At 40.6% G+C, this 25,836-nt stretch overlaps 1 protein-coding gene across 1 annotated transcript; it reads right to left on the reverse strand.

The window, feature by feature from the left end:
* Window positions 1-4,232: 4,232 nt before the first annotated feature.
* Window positions 4,233-24,151, reverse strand: LOC111238425 (homeobox protein aristaless-like 4). Its single transcript, XM_022767915.1, has 4 exons — window positions 23,796-24,151; window positions 15,414-15,431; window positions 5,268-5,376; window positions 4,233-4,553 (listed from the first exon to the last, which is right to left on the reverse strand). The coding sequence occupies exons 1-4, from the start codon at window positions 24,149-24,151 to the stop codon at window positions 4,233-4,235; spliced, it is 804 nt and encodes a 267-aa protein (XP_022623636.1).
* Window positions 24,152-25,836: the final 1,685 nt, after the last annotated feature.

A 25,836-nucleotide genomic window follows, 5' to 3' on the forward strand; every position in this document is an offset into this window, starting at 1 on the left:
CAACGCCAGCAGACAACATAATCACAAGTTGTGATCAACCAGTGTCTTTAGCTGATGACTTAAATGGTTTTTATTGAAACTGGAAGTGACTTGAGTGATCTCTAAATACTGATAGGTCATTAGTCTTGATTGTCTTGATTTTCCTCTGTACAGCGTGGTAACAGTTGGTCTGTTGAGGGAGGGAGCAACTGATGGGAGCAACCATCACAATTACCTGGCAAGAAATCCTATCCTTTTATATACTGTCTTTTTCTGTCACTCATGTACAACAATTTATAAAAAGTTCAAAGACAAATACTGATTCTGAGTAGAAGTGCAATAACTTATTGTACTTTAATCACACACAAAATGTAACAAGAATTAGTAAATTCATACACTCATTTCAAAAGACAGCTTGAAGCCACAACAATGTGAGAAAACCTTTTGAAACTCATAAGAATTAACATATCAAGAGAATAAAACAATGTTCAAACACAACTTTTGAAATACAATTTTACCATGTACCACCAAATGAAAAAAAGGTGATACGCTTGAATGCTCGATAAATTGTCTCACAAAATAAAAACAAAACATCTAATTAGTAACATTTCCAAGAGTTTTATAACACTTCAGTTCATTTTGCATGCACAAAAATGCACATGCACACAACAGCACACATATTTATCATATATTTACTCCTATACTGGTTGCCTGACTTCAGTAGTATTAGAAAATGAGAAAAATGGCCGATGACATCAGATGGAGTTGTGCAGCATACAGGAGGAAGAGGCATTTTTTATGTAAAGCTAGTCTTGTATTAACAAGTTTTTAAGGGGTAGATACAGTATCTGTGGTTCCTGGTGGAGGAAGACATGACTGGAGAAGTTTCAATCCAAGAATAAAGAAACTTAAATACCCAGAAAGGAGTGACAACAGTGAGTTGAATTGTCTAAACCTGAGCTACTGAAAGCCAGTATGTCTGTGCGCACTATGCAGAGTAACAGTCTACATTAAACCAACTAGAAGACAGACGGCCCTGTCTGTCCTGACACACAATACTGCAGTGCACAGCCTCCACATGGCTCAGTGTTAATTAAAAAGCCTTCCTGGGTTGGCCGTGCGGCTGTGCCTTGGACCCTGCAAAGTGGGGGTGGGGGGGGGGGGCGGCTTTGGGCCGGGGGACAAATGAGCAAAAGGACAGCGACAGTGCGATGTGTATGTGTGTGCTGAGGTGGGTGATGAGGAGGCGGGGGTGAATCTTTGAAAGCAGAGCCATGACAGCTGAGGGGGAAGCATGTGTGAGGCATGTTTGTTTTGCATTTACCCCCTGAGCGCAGCTGTGTGCACTGTCCTTTTCCCAGAACACCGGAACACAGCAGACGCCCTCACGGCTCGCCCTCCGTCCAACCCCTCAGCTAGAGCAAAGGGGGCCCCATGTCCACATTTGCAAGGAGACCCTCTCAGTTTTGAGACGTGACCTCTTTAGTCGGGATTATGCATATGCCTTGGATTTGGACCGGAGAGTAGAACTGGATGTAATTTGGATGACTTTGGGGTGATCTGCTCTGCTGACAGGTTATAGCCTGCACCCTGCTTCTCTTACCTGCCCAGAAGGACAGTGAATGTGGTTCGGTTTAGAGAATTAGCAATGGTTTCTCTGCCTGAAGGTGTAGCACAGGGTATCGGGTTTGCTTTTCAAAACCACAAAACCCTTGTTATGCTTAAGGCCTAAATCCGGCCTTGCAAACAAAGGAAGAACATGCATAACTTCATCCGTAACCCTCATCTTCTATTTCTGTCACTGGAGGAGGCAGTCACCAGGGAAAAAAATATTTGAATATTTAAATGATATGAGGATGTGGATATAATGATATGATTGGGGCTCAGAGAGATCACGCTCATCTTTGGCTAGTTCCAGCTCACTTTAACCTCTACCTTTCCCCTCCTCCTCTCTTTCCAGAGAGACGCAAACACAAGACATATCATTCCGAGCCTAGATGGAAGTAAACAAGGAGTAAAGGCTGACACACGATTCCTTTACTCTGACATGTTCGTGGTTGTACTGAAACAGGTACTGCTCAGATATCATGCATGATATCTGAGCAACAATTATCTAAACCATGGCAATTATCAATCTGTTTGAGGTTGGTAGTTGCTGTTGGGCCCCCATTGCCTCCATGTTCCCTTCAAGGACAGTGCACACAGCACATTACAGAGTCACAGTCTTTTCTCCAGAGACTCAGAAACCGACCAGTACACCTATACTGGAATTCTAAATGATCCCAGGACTTCTGTTTGTCAGTTAGTTTGTTGCAGTTATTTGATTAAACGCCGCTCTCTTTAGCATTATACCCTATGTGGGCAAGTTATAAATTAGAATAATTAAGGCTTTAGTACCAGATTTTTGACACATGGCCCCTTTACAAGATAAGACCACAAGATTTCATAATAACCCAGCTGATATTGCACTTTATCTGTGCAAAATCACAAACAAATTTGCAAGTAATCAAATTACCAAAAAAACAACTGACAGAGTGAATCTGGGAGTTTAGGGTCAGGGGTCAGTTGCCCACTGTGCCCACCTAATAATAAGGATAGTACCTCATTATTCCCATAGAAATCCCCTTGACTCTTCCTGTTGCCTCGCTCAAATATTGAAAGATTGAATACCACCATTCAGCATCATTTAGATACGTTAGGTGTATATGTGATGAAGAGAGACATGTTTTGTGGTAAAATATGAATCAGGGGGTCTGAATATGTAGGATGAAGTTGACATTTTCTCAAGACTGTGCTTAGTTGTCCACGGTGCCACGTCCAACTGAGATGCAATTAATCCTTACTGAAGTTGATAGATGTTACTCTTCATGAATCTGGTTGATGGCTTCCTTTGTTTGGTGTTGACAGGGATAATGAGAGAAAAAGAGAAAGAAACACAACATGTATGCCAGTGATGCCATGTGCATTTACTGGTCAGCTTTGACAGCCAAAGTCCAGAAAAGGCTGTTGAACACTGACATCCTTTCAGTGTTCAAAAGTGTCAACACACTCTGTATAATCTCCACCAGCCGCCTCTGTTTCAAAGGTGGTAGCTGCTGGTTTCGCTGTTATTTCTGGCAGTCTGACTGACTAGTAGGCACTTCTCTCTCTGAAACTCCTGAGACTGGAAATGCAAAGGGCACAGTCATGTCCACTTGGAGTCTGTCCTCCTGAAAAACAGAGCTGGCTCTGTTTGGAGGCTGGCGCTCCCAGGCTCTTCAGCCCTGAGACCAGCAGGCCTGCTGTGCCCCTCTTATACTCCCACACATACTTCCTCCTCCATCCCTTCCTTTCTCTGGCCATCAGCAGGCTGAGTCAGTGCGGCAGGTGGATCTCTCACCCTCACCGCACTGAAACAAACCGCATTTCATCTGTTTGACTTTTAAATGCTAGAGGGGGAAAAGCACTTCTAAGTTCTGCAGTTACTGAAATACAAACCCAGAGGTGGTTATTTTAATGTTTGTGTTGGATGTGAGAAGCTTCATAACGTGAGTGATATGCTGGATATGCTGGCTAAACAGTTTTCTGTAGCTTTATCTTAGCACCAGCATGACTTAAGTTAAGCATGGGTTAATGCTGATAAAGATTGCCTTAAAATAATATGTACATTGCAAATAACAACTAAATCTGAATTTCAGTTTTTTAAGGATGCTTGCTGAACTATTTGTCAAATCAAACCCAGCGACAAAATGACTGGAGGGAAAAACACAATAACACTCAAAATTTAAATAACACCGTAAGAATAAAACAGCACCTGAACAAAGAACTACAATGACACTGAAAGCACTGTACAAACAGAATTTCCTGTCTTTTAGCAAATAAGTGCATGGATTTGTTTGAAATTCTTAAACTTTTCCTAAGATTTTCCTTTGCCTATTGTCAGTAATACACTGCAACTCCTGTTATACAGTACAGCATCACCTCCCACCGGGCTTTCCACAAAGCTCACTCGCCAACTGTGGTTGCTTTCTCCCACCAGAGGGGTTGAGAAACATGGCGGTGCTGTGCCACTTATGCCAAATCTCTCGTTGTTTTCTCTTGGAGTAATCTTCACCCATCTGTGTATTTGCATAATTATTTTATTGCAACATTTATAAAGGTAGTCATTGTTGCCTTTAGAATTTTTTGATTTTAGTGCCTCCTCACGCCATGACGCCATGTTTAGTTTCAGGGGTCAACGAGGCCCCCCCCCCCATCCGTGACATATCAACACATCATGTGGCCCAAGATATGGCTGCACTGTGCTCTTTGGCCTTCATGCGCAAAGCGGCGATACTGGAGGACTTGCGGTCTGGGTCCATGTTGAGATCGTACGTATTGATGCCTGCAGCCATGCCAGGAGATCCTCCAAACAGGCTGCCCATGTGAGCCTGTCCCACATGACCTCCAGGACTTGGTACACCCAGAAAATCAGACACCCCGCTGGCAGAGTGGGGGTGAGGGGTCATACAGGGAGTCACTGTGTCGCAAGGTACAACACAGCCTGGCACAGGGGATGCTGCACTGCTCCCGCCGATCCAAGAAGGGTTCTGAATCTGAAATATTGAAAATCAGCATCATTAAAGACCGAAAGAACTGCCCCATTAACCCCACTGGCTCTCGTTATTTATTTAATCAGGGATACTTTTCTGAGCTTGTTGTTTTCAATGCAACCTCAAATTAAAAGACTATACTGGCTGTTTAGCCCATCAACTACAATTTGTATATATGCTAGATTAGCTACTGCAGGCAACACAAAATGCAAACAAGCTGGAGCTAAAAAAAAAAAAAAAAAAGGGCATAAATTTTACACTTCGGTTTTTGTATGGCTTAGACACATGAGGTATAATGGTAATTAGTGACCTCTAGAGGTTCTGGTAGGCAGATTTTCTTACCTTTGGACAGAGCCAGGCTAGCTGTTTCCACCTGTATCTAGTCTTTATGCTAAGCTAAGGCTCTAGCTTCATATTTAGGGTATAACAAGGGCACTGGTATCGATCTTCTCACCTCACTCTTAGCAAGAGTTTCCCAACATTACAAGGAACTATTCCATTACAAATGCAAAATAATTCTATTGAATGGTTGGTCGGTGAAATAAATGCAAGCAAGTTTCCAGTCTGAAAGTAGAAATGACTGAAACCTGGGAGGCCAGGATCAAAACAAAAATGTAAAAACAGTAGAACGATCAACCCTGTCTTGTAGAATCAATGTTTGGGTAGTTAATGGCCTTAAAACTGTCCTATAACTTTACTGAAGTACTCATTCTGTACCTGTGCGTAGTTCTCAGGACGTGTCAGGAGAGGCAGCTCATAAGCTGTTGAGAAGTGTGTTCGGACCTGCTGCATCTGACCAAAACGCTCCCTCTTTCTCCACTTTGCCCTTCGGTTCTGGAACCACACCTGCAGAGGGACATTTTCTGAATGTTATAAAACAGGCAGCATCATTTGTGATTTTATCTGAGACAACAAGGGATCTTCACCCTCATCTTGCACAGTATTTAGAATCAAGCTCAATGAGCTTGAGAATTCAAATTCTTCTGTAAACGTGATACTAAACAATACCATAGCAGCAAACAATAATTTTCTATGCAAAGATATAGGGAAGTCATGGCATCCTGAGCAGAGAGCAAAATCATACTCTGTATGTGTTGTAATCTGAGCTTGTTTTGGTATCTGGTCTGTAGACAGTCTGCAGTGCATGTTAGGCTACATTCACACCACTACATTTTCATTTTAAAACGCATCACTTTTGTTACGTTTTTGCCTGGCATCCACACTACTCTAGAGTTTTCAAGCACCTAAAAATGCAGACTTTTGGAAGTGCTGCTGGCCCCTGTTTTAGTTTGAAAACACCGGGGTTGCATTGTAATCTGGACAGGTAAAAACAGAGACTTTGGAAATGATGATTCAGACACTCAGGTTGCTCCCCGATTGGGTCTTATCAGCCACCAACTAATCAACTGCAGAGTAAACAATCTGCTTCCTGTTTACACCTGCTCGCATGCCCAGGCTATGCCTTTTCAGCATGGATGTATGGTTTTCAGGTGTGATTGTATGGATGGAGATAGTTTCTGATACTGAGGTGAAACGGTCGTCTGGATGCAGATAGTTGTCATCTTAAAACGCCGTTTTAAAATAAAAGCAGTTGTGTGGTAGTGGTGCATGTTAGTCCCTCCTGTTAAATCTTTGGTCCTCCCTAACAAACAAGGACCGCCCACAGTCAAGGTGCTGCTGTGCAGAATGCAGTTCAGGTGAAAACACCTTTAAATTTCTCAAGGGAAGAAACCACTTTGTCTCTGAAAAGACCTCCGACCAAGAAATAGATAAGACCAGAGCACAGACGGACTGGCCATGGGGACTAGTGGCTCAAACTTCAGTCGGGCGCTGGGCCGTCATAACATCCACAAAGTTTTTAAAGTTTTTAAGGGCTCCACCAGTGTCTTTACTGGCTCAATCAGTGTTATTCGTGCGACCTGTCCCGGCTAACAAGTCCAAGGACCCAGTCCGACCATCGAGCCAAAACTGCTCTGGTTTTACTGAGATGGAGATCCCCGCGTGCGGCTAAAGGACTCCAGCTTGACTCGGAACTGGCTTTTCTTCTCCTCAAAGTGTAAGTAACATGCTGGCTACATAATGTTATGTGTGTGGTTTCATTGGTGACAGGCTACAGCAGGCATGATAAAGCTAACTTGCTGTTATCTATATTATGAATGTATTCAGCGAGTGTTGCTATCACTTGCTAGCTAACTGTCAGCATTGTCGTGGAGCATATCACGGCAATGCTAATGTGGGCTAATGGTTGTGGCTAGATTGTTTTTTTGTTGGTTTTGGTGTACAAAGAGCAACTTTATTCAGTTGTGCTTCTAGTTCTAGTTTCACTGTGCCTGCTTCATTCAACACTGCTGACCGGGAACATGGGGGTGGGGGGGTGGTGGTGGTGGTGGTGGTGGTGGTGTAGGGGGGGGCTCGCCGATCGCCGATCACCTACAGAACCTCTTAACAAGAATGGGAAAGGGAAATGGCTTGTAAACATTGCGCTGCAGACTTCACTTGAGGCTCCCTAACAAAATGTAAACAGATCTCATCCATCTCACCTTTTGTTGTGTGAGGAGAGCAGGCTCATTTTTGACATCTAAACCCGACACTTGTTTATTGAAAGCATTACTGTGTTTGAATTACTATCAGAGTGTGTGGAAGTAATCTAAATACATTTGCCTTTAATGGGCTTTAGACGTCACCTGTCATGCTTTTCCGACAAATTTTAAAGGTTTGTTGAATAACTCTTGACCATTTCATTATAACTGCCTGAATGGACTGATTATGGCACAAATTAGGCAACAAAACTTTTTCTGTCTGACTTTCTCTTATATGATTTATCATATTTCATGTATCTGCTCTTTGCTCACACACTTCACTATAAATCTATGGTGGCAATATGAGATGGGATTATAACTGGGGTTTGTTTGCATTTTCCTTTTTTAATTTCCTGAGGCCGAAAGCTCCAGCTTTGAGATGCTGTCTTTTTCTAAATTAAAGAAGCACACAAACCAGAGGACGTCATCCTTCTCTCCATGATGTTTTCATACATCCTCCTCTTACTCAGAATCTACAACCCCATACAAGATTGCTGTTTTCTATAAAACAAAATGGTGCTTTTTGTTTAGTGGTTCTTGAGAGGTGGGGCAAAGCAAGTTTTAAATTTGATTTAAAAAAAAAAAAAAAAAAAAAAAAAAAAAAAGAACTTTTATTTTAAAAAAAAAAAAAAAAAAAAAAAAAAAAAAATCAAATCATGATTTAAAAAAAAAAAAAAAAAAGAAAAAAAAGAAAAGAAAATATACTGTACTTTTCAAATGCTTGGTTTTGGCTATCAGACCATACTATAGTAAATTACAGGTTGTTTTTTATTACAGGATCATTAATACATTTTTTTGTCAACACCATCAGCATGTACTATGTCAATTTAGTTCAGCATAGATATTAGTCACCAGAAACACCTTTCCTATTTTTAAATTAATCAAAATGTCTCAAAATGTATTACATTGAATTATTGGGGGGAATTAAATGCATCTTTTCATGGCTATCTCTATTTTGAATTTAAATAAGCAATTATTAGATTGAATAAACTATCTTTAAAAACAAGGGTCAGTCAGTTGACATCCCATATAAGAAACAAGTAAAATGATTTTATTTATTTAAAAGTATAATTTAAAATGATGGTTTTTCAAAACCACAAGATATAAAGAAACAGATGTATTAAGGATTTAGCATAAGTGATTTGGTTATTTTCTAAAAGCACAAACTTACTGCCTTCGTATGTTGTTGGACAATCAAATGCAAACAATGAGCATTAAAATAAAAATATATATTGTGTATTTCATATTTCTGTTTCATGCTTGAACATCCTAAAGTCTTGGATGTTTTTGTGCATTTGAATATATCAAACCAGAAGACTTTTCATGTTATTTTTCTAACAAAGTTACCAAGCAACATTAACATAACCCTCTAACAAAATGAAACCAAGCATGGGATAATCATTAAAAATCATTTGTATATGTGTAGATAATAGATCATTGTTGTGATCACATTTTAAATTTGTAGACAATGGTTATATAATACTTATAGGTGACTATACACAGCAGCTGGCACAATTTCCCAGCTGAAGCTACAGTATGCTGCTTAGTGTCCAGGCGTGTACCAAAGTTGGTAAAGGCTGGTGATTTGGTAATAGGCTAACTGTAGGAGTTGTGAATGAAATTTTCACTTTTCACCAAAACTCATCTGTTTATTTGCAGGATATGTTTTGTCCCATTTCTTAAGAATCAGTGTTTTCATTAAAAGATATTTGTCTTTTGTTGATATTTTGTCTGTGTCTCAATATACAGTGCCACCAACAACTCTGATCTGCCCACTCTCTGCTTTTTGCAGAGTCTGCTGGCTATTATACAGGGAGAACATATTTTTGTGTTACACACACTGCGTTGTGACAGTAATTGGTAAAGACCTTGACAGCTTAAGTAGCTGGTGGACTTTCAATGAGGCTTTATTTATGTTACAGCCCCAGAGAGAAAGAGCAGAGAAATGCCAAACTGGCCCCAGCAGGAGAGCTGTATGGGGCTGAAAACACTTTGAAGTGAGAGACCGGCTCAGAGGATTGATAACCCGCCTATGCTGTCACTCATGGCAGCTTCCATACCAAAGTTAGAAGAAATCCACGGCTGAGCCTGGCTTCGGTTTTCCAACACCCCCAAAGCACTAATAATATCATGGAAACACCTCTGACCAGTGTTGTTGTTCGTTAAATGGAAGTTTGCTCCCTTTCCTTCAAATGTCCTCTGTCACATCAATTCATAATTTCTGGTGTCAATTACAGGTAAGTCCATGACACTAGTGGACCGATCCAGAAAGAAATCAGAGAATTTGATATCTGCCTCTACTCTATACTGGTTGGCACTGGGTTGTACCCAGACTGGACTAATAGAATCTTTTTTGTGTTGGTACATGAAGCTTTTAGATATAACACGTCATTTTCAAGATTTGTTTTTGTCAGCTTAAATATTATGCATGTCATCTCCATTCTTTATAAAATAAGTTATGTATCTAACTGTAAATCTGACTAGGGCTGCAACTAATAATATTTTTGTATTATATATTTTTTGTTGTCTCAGATCACAAAAAAAAAAACATCCCAACTTTCCACTTTCCAGCCATCTTTGTGAAATCTTTATGTTGCTTGTTTTGTTCAAAAAAAAAGTTCCCATCTAGTACATTTATGAAGCTGAATACAGGATTGATTTGGCATTTTTTTTGCTCGTGAAATTATTTAAAAACTTAATTTATTATCAAAATAGTCACTGATTTTTTTTCTTCTTTTAGCCGACTGATCAATTTCTTGACTAGGTTCAGCTCTAGATCTGACAAATGGTTTTAGGCAGCTGACTTACAATGTCATTATATAAAGCATATTTTCAGTTTTCAGTCTCATATTTTCTCACCGATCAGAGAATTCACTTCTTAGTCAAACAAAAAACTTTATTTATAAAATGACAGAAATTACTTGAATATTTAGCGTTAATGTAGTACGGGACTGATCCTCTATTTGCAGGAACCGTCGTCTCCTCTGTCCTTCACTTGGTCAAATCAGGCTTTCCTGCTTTTTCATCTTCTGTTAACTGTTTGGATCTATAAACTCGTATTGACATCTGTGTTTGCCTGGTGAGCTCCACATTTCAGATGCCATCTTGGCTTTCTGAGCTCTCTGGACCGACAGAACGGCAAATCTGAGAGATGTGATGTTTTTGAAACCCCCGACCCTTGACCTCTGACCTCCACATGTATCTGTAGTGCATATGACTCAGATCTGAACTTACTTTCTCCCTTTGAAACCCAGAGACTGAAAAAGCAAACAACTCCAGACCCTTACGTTTTTCAACTGAGCTTTTTTTTTTTTTTGTGAGTGTGAGAACCGTCAGACAATGAGGTACAACATTGCACTCCTCCGAATTATACTCTCTCTCTCTCTCTCTCTCTCTCTGAGAATGACACTTTTTTAGATTTTGCATTTAAATGAAAATGCTTGTCAATGTTAAAAGAGGAAGCAAACTTTTCAGCATCAGTAAAGGTTTTTTTTTTTTTACTTTTTTTTTTTTTTTTTTCACTGCAGACGCAGAATTCATGAGCTGTGAGTACTTTTGCGTGTGAATGACCTGAACAGAGTACAGAGCCCTGTTCTCTGACTGACAAGGCATCTCTTGTCTTTTATCTTTTTAACTTGAGTGTTTAAGAGGGCCGCTGGGAGAGCCGAGGGCTATAAAGCTGCATCCATCTGAAGCAGCCAGGTCTGTGATAGTATGAGCGGCAGAGCAGAGCAGCATACCTTCAGAGACTCAGGGTTGAGTTATAACCCCATGGCTGCACAGACTTCCTGTGCTTCACTGATTTTCTGGTCACTGTTCCAGCTCATCATGTAGAAGATCGGTTTTAATCCAGCTCTTATCTCATCCCATGTACGCCACCGGCACACAATAAAAATGTAGCCGATGAGTTGTATGTTTGCATTAGTTCTGGCAAAAAGTGGAATACGCCATATGCCTCAAAACTGCTCAAAGTTCAGACATGACTTGTAATATCAATCGCTGACTTGCTCAAAGCCCATGGGAAGGGTTTCACACCTACCCCGGAGACCACAGCAGGGACACATTCTTGCCTGGACAGGATGTTAATGAAAGAAAAACACAGAAAATCCAGGGGCTTTGGTAGTCCATAGTGCACGCATATATACACATACACCACACACATACAGAAATGGTGGAGGTCTCGTTCTCTGTTCACCAATGTTTGAATGCATTACAGCAGTCATGACCGGTTTGTATGCAAATTGGGCCAGAAGGTCACTAGAGGGGCTTCAGTCCGAGACGTACTGTACACCTCAGGCTCGACTACTACCAGCTGAACCGAATTCAGCTTTAAAGAAAAGGGCCAATGAAACGATCCCATGGAAACAGAGCAGAGTTGAACGAGTCCCCTCATATGCTGATGAAAGCCTGCTCTCGTAGAACTGCACATATGAGGCCCAGGCAGCTCAAACCTCAGCCCCCCTGGGCCCCCTGGCCTCTGTTAGCTCCCACTCCCCCACTCTCTCCCCCTGACTCCCACATTACCAGATAAATCTCTCATGTTGTTCTGTGAGTGACGTTATCTCTGCAGAGCTGCAGATGTTGAAGGATCCATGAGGTTGGGCTGTTTAAACATTGTCTGTTCTGCCTTGATGAAGAGCTTTTTTTTTCTTTTTTTTTAACTTATTGATAGGACAGGCATGTGGTTGCATGAGATTGTTGCAACCATTAGACCGTTACTGTAAATAAGACATTTTTAAATTAACCTCCATCTGTTATTAGAAATCTGATATGTTTGTTGGTTTATGTTTTCTTTTCTATCCATCTGCTGGTTTTTTTTTTGTTTGTTTTGTTTTGTTTTTTTTGGCTTATTTAGCTGAACATGAAATTCCCCCTGAACACTGCTTTACCTGCACACGAGCTTCAGTCAGGTCGGTCCTCAGTGCGAGCTGCTCCCGAGCGTAAACATCAGGATAGTGCGTCTTCTGGAAAACCTTTTCCAGCTCTTCCAGCTGGTAGCTTGTGAAAGTCGTGCGGTTGCGTCTCTTCTTGCCTTTGTTGCTTTCGCCGCCATCGGCCTTGTCCAGAGGGCTTGCTAAGTCGGTGCCTGGCAGCCTGTCAGAGGCCGCTTTGACACCTTGATCCTTCACAGCCAGGTAACTGGTGTCCATTCCAGGTGCGTCAGAGTCCGGGGCCAATTCAGAGTCTGTCAGACCTGAACTGTCTTTACCTACAGGGACAGGGAGGAGATGAAAACTGTTAAGAGGTTTATGTTTTTATAATTTTATCAGGATTGAAAGGATGGGAACAAAACATGTCTTTGAGAATTTGTTACCCTCTAACTAAAGATGGAGGTGAAAATAAAGGAAAGTATGAAAGTCATTACATGAAGTTGAGCAAAAAGTGGTGTTATAACTTGGCTATGAGAGACACAGTGGACAGCATATAAAAGTACAATGAGATAAATGTGCATTATGATCTACTGCTCTTCTTCAAGGTTTTGGCTGCACTGTACAGTTAACAGATTTAAGTTGTGTGTGGATTCTCCAGATGAATAAGACAATAAAGAGCAAGGAGAAAGCTGTTAATATTCAGACTTCAAAGATCCTCATCCTAGTACTGAAGCTTTTGGGAAATGGTTTGAAACATCTCATGTGTCCACACAAAAATGCACCTGCTTTGTAATTCATAAAATGTTTAAACCATAAGAAACTTCTGCTGGAACATAAACGCTGACATACTGCGGAAGCAAACAAATAAAAAAAGCTTTTTATCAAGACTCTTATCTATAAGCTTTAATATTAAGCTTCTGGCTTCATATAGTTGATGCATTTGTAGGATCAGTATAATAACTCATGGGGTGTGAAAGGGTGGAACAAAGGAAATTCTTGCTCTTAGTGAGGAAATTCTGTCACAGTTGTGAAATCCGAAATCTGGCGCGCAGTGTTGAGTATGTATGTTGATTTTTTATTTTCTTTGTCTGTTTATCTCCCTGTGCAATTATTGGATGGCCTGGATCCCTGGCTGCATACAGAATCTAGTTGTTGTAGTTCATAGATCATTCAATCATGTACTTGGGATTAGACACCCTGCCCATAATTTGAGGCTGACAGAAAGTTGCAGCCTTTTTTTTTTTTTTTTTTTACTGCATATCCTCCCCAACCAACATCCGCAACCTCTGCCTCACACACTCACCACTCACTCTCTTCCACTCAGACTCTGTTTATCAGTCTTGCATGTGGTTGAAGTCTATCATCTGACTGCAGAGTCACCTGGCAGCAAGAAAAAATTTGCAGGGGAGTAATTTGTAGCCATGCAAAAATGAGGATGATTCATCTCTGTACTCTCTCTGTCTCTCACACACACACACACACACACACACACACACACACTTGCTTGCCTCATGGCTGCAGCTTAACTGTAAAACCTCAGGCAGCTCTCTCATCATAAATTTTCACAGCCATGTCTTTGCCAGTGTTTTTGTCGAAGCTGGCAGCTCTTTTCGCCGTGCTGCTGCCCATCACTGAACCAACCAGTTTGCACACACATCATTGGATTAATATACATTTGTATCTAGAGGATGTGATAGCTGAAAGTGTAAACAGCACATGCTCCCATCTTGCCCAGTGAGGCCTGTGAGCGTGCTCTCTCTCTCTGGCTCAATCTGGTGGCAACTGCGCTGCACCTTCCTGCTCCTTCATACCCATCTGAGGTGAAGTTATTTTCAGGAACGAAGACCTCTCTGCTCATCCTGCGATTTGTCAGGTTAGAACCAGGTGGTGTGTGTGTTCATATGAGCTCCGTGTGCAATTCTCAGCACTCAGTCAGCACAGAAGATCACACACAAACCCAGTGACCCTCAAGTCACAGCCATGTTGGGTAATGTGCTGCAAGGTGAGGTGAAGGGATAGCTCGTCATACACTGTCTCACAGACACATGCACAAAAGTGTGTCTTTCAAGTGCGTCATTTTTTGACTCAGTATGAGAAGTGATACATTTGAATACCAAGGCATCTTCTATGTATGCACGAGTTAATCTGAAAGTTTGTTAGAAAAGCCCAACAGTAGTGTAAATCGTTCTTTGTTTGGGACTCAGACTTCTTGGTTTTGTTATGTAGTTTGGTTTACTTTGGAATTCAGTTTTTGTAGAGTACAGCACTTTAAGGATCCCAAGCTAGCCTGGTTGTAGCATGCAGCTGGTTTCTCCTGCAGCATGGGCACGCTTTGATTTGTACCAAGAGAATCATTGAGGTTTGACTGCCAGCCCCAGGAATGGCCCATGCATCTCAGTGAGTCGGGGGGCCTTGCTGAGATAAGCTGTGTATGCAGCAGGCCAATGTCATATGAAACTGCTGTTTTATTTCATTCATTCTTGCGAGGAGAGAATAATCCCCCGTGGTTGGAGGTCCCATACAGCACACGATGCAGATTTTGCAGGATGACAGTGCATCAGAACAGATGCAAATCAGCTCTGCGAGATCCAATGAGCAATAGGCCTCTGATTTTGGAGATGTTTGCCTAACGGTGCTGGGAATGGACTCGGGCTGAGGAGCCATGTTTTGGTGGCAGACCTCTTGCTGGGGGTCTCGCCGCCCGCAACATCGTCTCACTGTCCATGATGAACACATCCTGTTTGGGTTGAAGGGAGCAAATGGGTTTTATCCCACTGTAAATACTCTAGTTATTTCATCATATTTCCCTGGCCAGCACCCACAGGCCCCACAAGGCGAGAGCTGTCAGACTGTTTGAAATCATGAGGCCTCTTGCTGATCAAAGGCCATTGTTTATATTGCATGTCACTGATGTTTTTTTGGCAGGATTGGGATATTGTGACAATCTCCTGCTTGTTATCCATGCGATCTGCTGTAGCTGTGAGGCTCTCCAACACTGCCCAAGGTGAATGGCAATGGGCCCTCCTGCAGAGAACACCATATGTATGATGAATTTAAGAAAGTCTTGTTGAAAACAATGCCTGTCAGGATATAATCTCTGCGAAAAGACGGGGGAGGCAGGAAGGAGTGACTGTGAAAAACATATGCTGCATCAAAACCTCTATCTCAGTGTTCATGAGCACAATTGGCTTTTTCTTTCATTACACGAGACAATTTCAGCTTACACCTGCACTTCTGCATGTAGTGTCCAAGTCCCAACAATAATCCAGCAAACTCACAAACCACAATTCCCTTTTTTCTTTTCAGATGAATATGCCATGCAAAATGTTTTGAGTTGCAACCACAGAATGTTCTATTTTCTCTGCCGTGGATCCAAAAGTCAGCATCTGTTCCAATTACTGCGCACAGGGAACAGAGGAGACTCTGCAACTCTGTGTGGTGGGCACAGAGAAAGTTCTGCAGAAATTAAACATGCAGAAAGTTCTTCAGAACAAGCTGAGCAGTGATTTGCAGTTTATCTCGTGCATATTTCCACCTGACTACACTTTAGTTTGTATTCAAGTCTAAGTTTTCACATGCATGCACAACAGTTAAGTATTTATTTTTTGACGCAGTAGGCCTATATCTCTGTTGGCATCGATATCAAAATAAAAATAAGGGTTTGCCACCACCGCTTCTGCCACATTTTTAGTAGGGTGAGACAGTTCCCGTGTGGATATCGGCACCGAAATTGACGTTCTTGTGGGTCAGACATTCAGCGCGGACAGCTATTAATTCACAGTTGAAAACGAGGGGGCGACATCAAAGTGTAATTTAACTGGCTGTAAAGCAACGGGGCACCATCCGTGCCTCTTTATTGACTGGGATGACTGGGGTCAGCTCACAGTGTTAAGAGGAAACACTATAAATTACACCACGTGGCAACTGAGAGAGATTAACAACATGTTGCTCAAACTGAAAAAGAAATATCCGAAAGAGAGGGAGATGCAAACAGTGGAGAGAAAGAAAGAAAAGAGATGAGGGGATGGAAAGAGAAAGAAAGAACGAAGGACACTTAGTCTAACTAAATGCACAGAGCAGAGGAGAGGAAATGTGTGAGCAAAGTATTTATTTGAATGTGTTTTGGGGGTTTGTTTTACTGACTTAAACTGTGGATTGGGATGTAATATGGAGCTTTGAACAGTGGATAACTCTTAAGTCTTGCTTGGCTGCACGGACGAAGACAGACTGAGACATTGATGCCTGATGCTGTGTGGGCTGGACAGTCAAGCCAAGACAAGAATGATATGATATGTATAATATTTGAAGATATTTCTGATTCCCTTTGGTTTTGCCTCAGGAGTTTGACTCCATAAATGGACATATCACAAATTACAAACCAACTGAAGATCAGTGACTCAAGTTCTGTACTTTAGTACAATTTTAAGGAAATATTGTACTTTTTTACTCTACTACACTTATGTGACAGCTGTAGTTACTTTATAAATTAAGATTTTACATACAAAACACATAATTAGTTAATTAAGACCGATGAGTTGCTGTAGATTAAACTGTTACTATTAAATTGGTAAACAGTAGCTTCATCTTAATCCACTACAACACTTCATGCTAATAATGCATCAGATATAATCCAATAATCATGTACATTTTGTTGATAATACTTTTGTATTTATACTTAAAGACTGCAGGGCTTTGAATATTTTTGGCATTGTGTAGCATTGCTATTTTAACTGTAAACCTGCAATAACAGATTCCTTGGCCACATGGGGGCAGTAGAATCCATCTGAGAGCACAAGATTTATCTTATTTAAAGTTGATATTGTGAATAGTTACTTATTTACACATCCAACAATTATGGAGCAACATTATCATTCATGGAGTCACGTGTCTGGCCACTTGACAAATTTAAATGCAATGCTCACTCGGTTTTAGCTCTGTTTTTGGTCTCTACCAACTCCTGAGGGAAATATCTGTCTCTCCAGCTGCTGAATGCTCCACAACGTTCACCAGCTAGTCTCTAACTGCGTCTTGTCTGCCATTTGGAGCAGAGCAGGTAAAGCCTTTATAGAGCTTTTTCTCTAAAAACAGCTGTCTGCTGTGGCTGAAAACGACGCTCTGAGAGCAATGAGAGTGAACTAAACAGTGAAGACGTGGCCCAGACAGCTAAACAACGAGCCGCTAGGTCCTACAAACCTCTCTAAAGCTGCCGGCAGATGCATTTCAGATGATCACTCTCTCTAGATTTATTTCACAGTCTAACAATGTTTTCACGTTGTCATGTTATATTGTTTTGGTAAAAATATCAGCTTTTAAGTTTAAGTAAAGGATCTTATTACTTATTCCACCACTGCTGAAGATGCAGTCAAACCCTCTGTTCCTGAAATCTAACCTTGTCTCTTTTGGAAGTACAAATAACACGACTATGAATAGCTTGACACTATACTTGCTTGGTGTGGTGTCAGGTGCATTCGTCAAAACATTTTTGGAGAATACACTAACTCACTCTTATACGGACAGAACCTCAGCAAATATCAGACTTTTTAACAAAGGCTTTTCTTTTGTGACCATGTGATAGGTAGCCATTCACTTTGAAATTCAACACTGCTGACTGAGCAGAGCGATTATCCATTTCAGCAGGCTGTGCAAAATTCATAGACTGTGAAAAAAAAATCCATGAAGTCTAAGACTGATAAATCACCTCTCTCACACTCTGTCTTCCTCGCATTCACTCTGTGTCTCTCTCCTTCCCACCATCTCTTTTCCAAATGTTTCTCTCAGATCTTGGAGCAAAAGAGAATTTCCTTCATCTTATGTTTTTGTTGTCTGATCGAAAGAAGATTGAGAAGAGGGAAAACTTGTCAGAGTACATTTTTGTGTGCACGCACCTTAAAATGAAAAATACTTTGCTGGCAAGTTCACTTAACAACATGCATGATCACTTCTTCCTTCCAAGGATTCAGGGACTGAAAATCTCAATATCAGAACAGCAGACTGAAAGCACAAACTGCAACCCATTTCCTCCAGTCAAGACATCAGTCCAATCCTGTAGGTTTTGGAAATCACACCTCTCTCTTAGGTTCATAAGAAATTATAATTGTCTAACAACAGAAATACGCCTACAGCTGTTCAGTCACCAACAAAATCTTATTGTCCTCCGGCCTGTCCGTCCCACAATCCCTGAAAATACAGTAGGTTTGTAAAGTTTTGAGGCAAACAGCTATCAGTAAAACATAATGTATTTTTGTAGGCCTGCCTGTGCAGTTAAATTGCATTTTAAAATACCAGCTTCTGTCTGTGTTGGATAATGAATTTTGAACAAAATAACAAAAAATAGTAAAGTAAAATATCTGCCGGAAACTCTTTTATTTATGTCCATTTATGTATTTTTAGTTGAACTATATGTTCAGATTCTACTTTAAGTGGTCAAGCTAGTTACTATTCAACTTTTCAAAAGCCATCAGATTTTGAAAAACCACCTGTTTTCAGTATTATTTTTTTCCTCCTAAAAAATTCTAAATCATGCAGTACCTTTTTTAAAATGTTGGTTTTTGATACAATATCAGTGAAGCCATGTGACTTTGCTCAAAAGAGTAATACCTTTGAAAACACACTGAAGAACCTTCAGTGCGTTACCTGAAAACAGCCGGTCATTACTGTCGAGAATGTACAAAAAAGCAAATGCAAAGTAAATATATTGTAGAAATTTAAAATCTAATTGAATAAAGTCAACTGAGTGCAGGGGATAAAATCACCCACATACAACGGGTAAAACAACGAAAACAAAAGACAAAACCTGAATCTCTGATCTCCAGTCTTGGTGCAGTCCTCCACAGTTGGTTCTGTTTCAGTCTTCATTTCACATGAAGCGGTGACAAAGAGACCAAAGGAAGTCTTGGACTGCATGAGCCTCTTTGCCCTGTTGCTCTCGCTCGGCCATGCAAACTGAGCCTAATGTAAATTGCCCTGCCAAACTTTAAGCTAAATGGTAAAATGATCCTGAGTCCTTGTCACCTCCACTCATGTCACCAACTTGCTGAAGTGTGCCTCAGTTGTCTGGGCTGCATGGCTGGTTCCCATTACTCCCTGCTCGAAACCAATCACACCAGACGGCCATTACGAGCGGCTGAAATGGTTGTGTTGAGTTAAAGATGGTGAAGGAACAAAAACACGCAAAAAGAAGAGATCTTCATTTTGCAGTCACACCTGAATACTGGTCCTATACCGGAGATAACTGTCTTTCACTGCTGCTGCAGGGGATAAAATATTTACACATACAAGGCAGCAGAACTGGATATAATCCTCGCTTTGCCCAAAACATAACCTGGTTTAAGATGGAATAAACTGCAGCCTTTTGTGTCAAATTACACCAGCAGTGGTTCAACAGTGTCATTACCCTGCACATCTCAGTCACTAAAAAGTGATAAAAGGCACGATCCCACTATGATTAGTCCTACAGCAAAATAACATCCTTTGTCTTACTGTTGCAGTTAAATACTGACTGTGTAAAACTGGACTCCGAATGTTGCAATGAGCTCTTCTTTGACACCGGAGAGTTTCAAATGGGGGTTTCAAATGGATTTTCTATGCTTTGTGTTTGCAGGGGAACTCTCCCTCTTCTCCAAACAGACGAGGGCAGGAAAGCCGAGCTAAAGGTCAGCACCCTCAGACACTGAGAGAAGACACGGACATATCAGAAGAGGAAGTGCGCTGTCTCTGGAGGTTCACAAAGACATGTAGGTGGCTGCTTTAAGACTATGAAGTGACTGACTGAATCATCCTCAGGGCCCTCTTGTTTCAATCAATAAGTTCCTCTCCAGTCTAACTGTTTGAATGCATTTGGATATTTTTCATTGATTGGTGTGCAGCGGGTCTTCCTCTTCACCTAAAACATGTATTTTCACGGGTGGAAAGTAAATTAAGTCCAACTGTGAGATACTTGAACTTCACTTTTATGCAACATTTTGGAGAGAAATATTGTAATTTACATTTGTTTGACAACCATAGTTACTAATCCCTTTTCAGATTAATATTTTGCAAAATATACGACCATCTTATACAATATATTGCAATGCAATAGATCAAAATACTACTGCTGGTTTTAGGCTATGTGAAGTAGCAAAAACTGATAAACTACAACAATGAAATGCTGCTTGCATGTTACCAACACTCTGAATGGGGCATTTCTGCATCATGAGTACTTACTTACTTACTTTTAATACTTACATCTTGCTGATAAATACTTTAAATAAGTACATTTTTGAGTGCAAGGCTTTTACTTTGACTCAGTTAGTTTTACATTGTTGTTTTCTTGAGAAAATGATCTGGTTACTTTTTCCTATGCTTTTAATTTATCAGTTTGTTTTCTGTAATTTTTGCTGCTTTTGAGGAGGAGCTGGATTGTTGTTGTAGGGCAACCGGCAACACTGTTCACCTCTTCTCGTGCACATTTTCTTTCAGTGTTACTCAATCTGATGCTGAAAGTTGTCCGTGCTCCAAGAGCTGCCTTGTTGATTTCACGTAACAAGATGATTGGCAGTGTGTTGAGTAAAAACAATATCACTGTGTATTGTAGTGACTCTAATGTACGTAAATGTTTATTAGACAGTTATGCTTTTCTCAGCCAAAAATATCTCAGTTATAGCTCGCAGCTTGAGACAGATCTGAGACCAGTCATCACATCACCTTTGACTGAAGGGATCAGACCACAATTTATAACAACAAAGCAAAACTTTGACAATTTTAAACTACCCAGCAATTGTGTAAAATACAGGTCTGATAAAAGAAGTGAGCCAGGAAGTAAAATACTCCAGCATTTTCCAATAAAAACATCAGGAATCATTTATCATTTTTCTCCTCCGCTAGTAAATTCAGCATATTTTACTGCTGCCTTCAATTTATGTCCAGTCAGTAAAAAGATGAACTAGAGCCTTCAGTCAGTGATAATCACCAGACTCAACGTATTCTGATCCAGTTTTCAAAATACTTCAGCTTTAGCTGCGTAATTGACACATAGCCGTTGAATGCGAATTTAATTTTGATTTGTATCATTCAAATTATTTCGGGGACAAGGCGATAAAACACACGAATGCTACAAATATGAAAGCGGGATCACTTGTGTTCGTCTTCGGGAAGTGACTGTGAGCAGAGCAATAAATGCAAACAGAGAAGTTTGACATCTGAGTCGCATTAATGGCAGAGCTGCGCTTGTCTGTAGCGCCGAGATGTTTTTTCCTGCTTCTTCAGTGTGAATCCGGTTATCACACATTTAACTGCACGGATATATTTCACTCTAAAAGACCCTTATGGTAAAATTAAAAAAAAAAAAAATAATTAAAAAACAAAATCTAAAGAAGTTGAGAGCTGAAATGAAATTTGATGTAATTTAAACCACTCCTTCATGCGCATCGCATCTGCTCCAAACACCTCTTCCCTCTCCAGGTTGGAGATGATATTTAATAAAGAAAATCTGAAAGAAATTTTTGGAATTGGAAAGATACTTTTTTTTTTAATAATAATAATAATTCGTTTGGACAAAAAAAGTGAAGTCACAGCTCAACAACTGTGGCTTATTTACAACATAATATAAAAATTTATTTCATCTGGATTTACCGAATCTATGCTGAGGTTTTACTTATTACCTATTAAACTTAACAGCCATTATAAAAGAGTATGAGCTTTTTTTTAAAAAAAAAAAAAACTGATCTCCGACATTTTGGAGCAATAAAGGCTTTTTTTCAGCAGGCCGATATCCAGAAACTGTCAAAACATCCTTTAACTACTTCCACTAAACGTTTCAGTTTAATACTGATGGACAAGCGGCTGTGTGATTCAAATAAAAAGTTTTGACTTCATGCTTAAAAGGACAAGATTTTGGCTTTCCATCGAAGGATCGTTTGATTCTATTTTATATTGTTTGATTTCATTTATTATTTTTGAAATCGCAGTTCAGTTTTTGTGGCTGTTTTATATCCTTTACTGACAGTTTTAATCTAGTTGAAAATGTGATTTCGAGCAGATGTTGTGGGCCTACTTCCACGCACAGAACAGTTTTATCAAAAATGTAACTCACCTTGTTCTTATTTTGTTTTGACGATATTTTGGAAAAAAAAAATACTCCCCTCATTAATTATTTTCAGGTATTGAGATCACATTTGATACACTTTACTTGCAGGAATTGAGGCAAAGACGCTTCGTGATTTCAGTCAGGACCATGATGCGCCTTCTCTGCACATAACCTCAAAACTAAAACATATTCAGGCCGCATGTTTTCAACTCAGGGTAAACAAGGTGATTTAAGGTGATTTATGGCGCATTTAAATGCGTTTTACAGAACTGAATAAAAAGGCGTCAGTATTTGATCTAAACCATAGACATAATGAGGCATTTTCTTCAGTCAGAATGCAGCACATTGTCATTCTCAAAAACCCTTGTTTGTTTGTTTGTTTGTGTTTGTTTGTCTGGCTCTTAATTTCTGTCGCTCTACTCAAGTTGTAGGACAAAGCTGAACGCATAAATACAGCAATTAAATTTGGATTAAAATATTGAGGATTTACTGTAGCAAATATTAGTCATCTTGTGTGTGTGTGTGTGTGTGTGTGTGTGTGTGTGTGTGTGTGGTGTGTGTGTGTGTGTGTGTGTGTGTGTGTATTCTCCTTTATGAGCAGGGATGTAGTTGAGTGCAAAGCAGCTTAATTCAATTTGCCCACGTTTTAATTTACCCAAAGCCTCCTTTTGGATGACACATCTCGATACTCCAGTTTTTTATTTTGGTATTGTGTGGTTCAGGTTTTGGTTAAAAAGGTTTTCAGGTGGAAAAAAAACAGGAATTAATGCAGCTTCAAAGTGGCCGCCTGCCTAATGAGGGTCAAAGTTTTATTTACACCCTCATCATTCACCCATTACAGCAGCGTCCCCACGCAATTAAATCTAATTGAAGTCAATCGGGCAGTGCAATGAAATGAAAATATTATCAGTTTGGAGCTCACTATTTGTGCCATCTGAAAACCTGTTAATTCAATTGTCCGACTCAGCTCCAATATTGAGGATTGTAATGCAGATTATCGCATTAAAAGCGCCCTAATTTAATTTTGATGGCCAAAGGGACAATTTGATAGTCGGGAAGATTATGCCTCTTCACAACTGTGTTACGCACATAACTGCCGGGCCGTGTCGTTACGAGCTGGGATGTCCTGTGAGCTGCTGCTGGAGAGAAAAGGTGGCCGCAGATGCTTTTTACGCACGAATGAGGTTTCCCATCTTAGAGGAGGCAGGAAGAAGAAGACAAACACAGAGGAGTTTAACCTGCAAAACTGGCTCTTGGATAAGTGCTTTTACCGGTCACACAGTCGACAAACAATTAACCACTCAACACAACACCGCAGATCTGACTTCTGTCGGGTCACTGATGGAACCATAATGGCCACTTTCTGCATCACGTGCCATTATTTTTGCGATCTAAACGTCCAAACCGCCGAGGCTGTATCTGCGGATTTCGTGGGGAGCAAGTTGAGTAATGAGCGATGACTGACAGGTTCAGAATCTTCTGCCCATGTGGAAAATGATCAGACACAAAACCAACGTTGCAGCTCGGAGAAAAACCTCCTGATACTCAGAGTCTGTAGTCACTTTTTCTTTTTTCTTTTTTTTTGCATAGATGAACTCTTACAATAATAGGCTACATTTCTGCTGATAGTTTGGTGACAGTGCCTCTGCTATGTCTTGGGACGCCTCACCTTTCCAAATTCAGTGGACGCCTGTAACTCAGTCATCTTTAAGTTAGTTTTTTTTTTCTCCACTCACCATAGCACGGGATGAGCGCTCCGTTGTGTCCCCTCTCCTGGTGCAGTTTGCCGTCCTCGGGGGGTGTTTTGCAAGAAGACCTCTGCATAAACAGGTGGTATTTACTGAAAGTGCTTTGCCCAGCTGCGGCGGCATCCAATGACTGGCACTCCTGCTGGAAGGGGCTCCGGGACTTTTCTCCGTAAGCCTGACCTTTGTTGGGCAGGAAGGCAGTGGGGCTGTATTTGGTGTCAGTGGCTGGGAATGTCCTAAAGTGGTCCGTCTGGTGATCCCTACCTTGCGCTGCAGAGGGGCTATAATATGAATCCATGGATGTCATATCGCTGTATGAAACGCAGGTCTCGGCGTTCATGCCTAAAAAAAGAGTCAAGGGAGGAAAAATACCAAACTTTTCTCTCTCTCTCTCTCTCTCTCTTTCTCTCTCTCTCTCTCTCTCTCTCTCTCTCTCTCTCTCTCTCTCTCTCTTGGAAAGGGAAGCGCAGACGCCCCTTCCTCTCCCTCTACATCATACAGATGAACACACACACAAACACACACCACCACACATGCACATGCACGCAGAGACTGCAGCGCACACCAGACCGCAGCTGGGTTTGGTTATAAAACGATTCAGATCTTTTCCAGGAACCACTATTGTTGACCAAACACTCCAAACTCCCCCGCAGGTTTGAGGAGAGTTACACAAACCCGTCTTTCCTCAGAGGATGGGACCCAGAGCTCCTGGCTTCAGGACCTCTCCCGAGTGATTATGCTGATGACATGAACGAGTTAGGTCGCTTATTATCTGGAAGAAAAAAAAAAAAAAAAGATTTGCAAAATAGGGGCGGGGGGCTTAACACATGACATTAATGCAATTTGGATATGAATATAGCCTATGAGTGATGGCACTGGGGCGGAGAGGGCACAATTTTACGCTTCATTCGCAATGGTTCATCAAGGGCAGCTCATACTCAGAGGATTGTGTTCCTGCAGCCAAGTCTGTGGTTTCTGTATGAAACTGTTTGAAAACACTTAAGATCGATTAGACCTACTTTTATTCAATTTCTCTTGATTTTAGGGGAGGATGTATTATTAGGTATGATAAACCTAAATGAAGGTGGGCTCAAAAATATCAAAATAATAATGTAACAACAAGATTGCGCGTATTGGCTTATTATATACCACAGACCTGTTTTACATTATTTGATTATCAGTTTTTTAATGTTTGTTTTTTCACTCTGTCCAGCAGATTGAGGTTTGAGAAATACAGCCTGTTTGCACTGACTGACATATTTCGCGGTCCAAATTGTAAATGGTGCTCAGCCTACATATAGTTTCCATGAGATGAGATGATAGGTGTTGTTTTACAGCTACAGCTGTTGTCTTTAAGGTAGTGAGTTCTCTGTAAAATCCTGTTTCCAAGGTGTTTGCAGCCATTTAAGAAGGCCATCTGATCTATGCAGGAAGTTGTTTAGATGAATGACTGGAAAAGTTAAACAGTCTGCAACGAAAAATCAACCTAATTCCTTTGTAGACAATGTTATAGGGCAGTAAACGATATACTTAATAACTGGAAACTCATCGGCAGTAACAAAGGCAGTCTCTTTTTTTTTTTTTCTTTTTTAAGAGGCCCCCATTCACTGCAACAACTTGCCATTTGTATAATACAATACGATTGGTAGTTCTCCAGTGTATTTGCTATGTGCTTTTAACTTGATTGGAATTCAGACTTTACAGTTTTCACATGTCTGAAAATCTCACTTTTTGTCTCGGCCCACCACCGATACACCGACAGTATTTACATCCTGTAGGCTTAATGAATTTTTCTGCATGACCCATAACAATTATCTGTCATTGCCTTCATGAAGCCCTTAAAATGATAAAGATTTTAAAATACAATTTAATGTAATACAGTGCAATTTATTTTGTTTTATTTGTCTCCCAATATTGCAGTCCAGTGATATTTTGACTATTGCTGTTAAATATGGTTGTGTTAGTCCACTCATTTGACTGTTAGGCTGCTACATGGGAGCTGGGGTGTCATGAAATTGACCCATG

Source organism: Seriola dumerili, unplaced genomic scaffold (genome assembly GCF_002260705.1).
Source record: "Seriola dumerili isolate Sdu_G_001 unplaced genomic scaffold, Sdu_1.0 BDQW01001299.1, whole genome shotgun sequence".
NCBI lineage: Eukaryota > Metazoa > Chordata > Actinopteri > Carangiformes > Carangidae > Seriola > Seriola dumerili.

Excerpts from the sequence above, each read along its gene's own strand:
- LOC111238425 (XM_022767915.1), bottom strand. The coding sequence starts at position 24,151 with ATGAACGCCGAGACCTGCGTTTCATACAGCGATATGACATCCATGGAT. Across the intron at positions 4,554-5,267 it reads GTCCTGAGAACTACGCACAG|ATTCAGAACCCTTCTTGGAT; the intron begins GTACAGAATGAG and ends TCAATATTTCAG.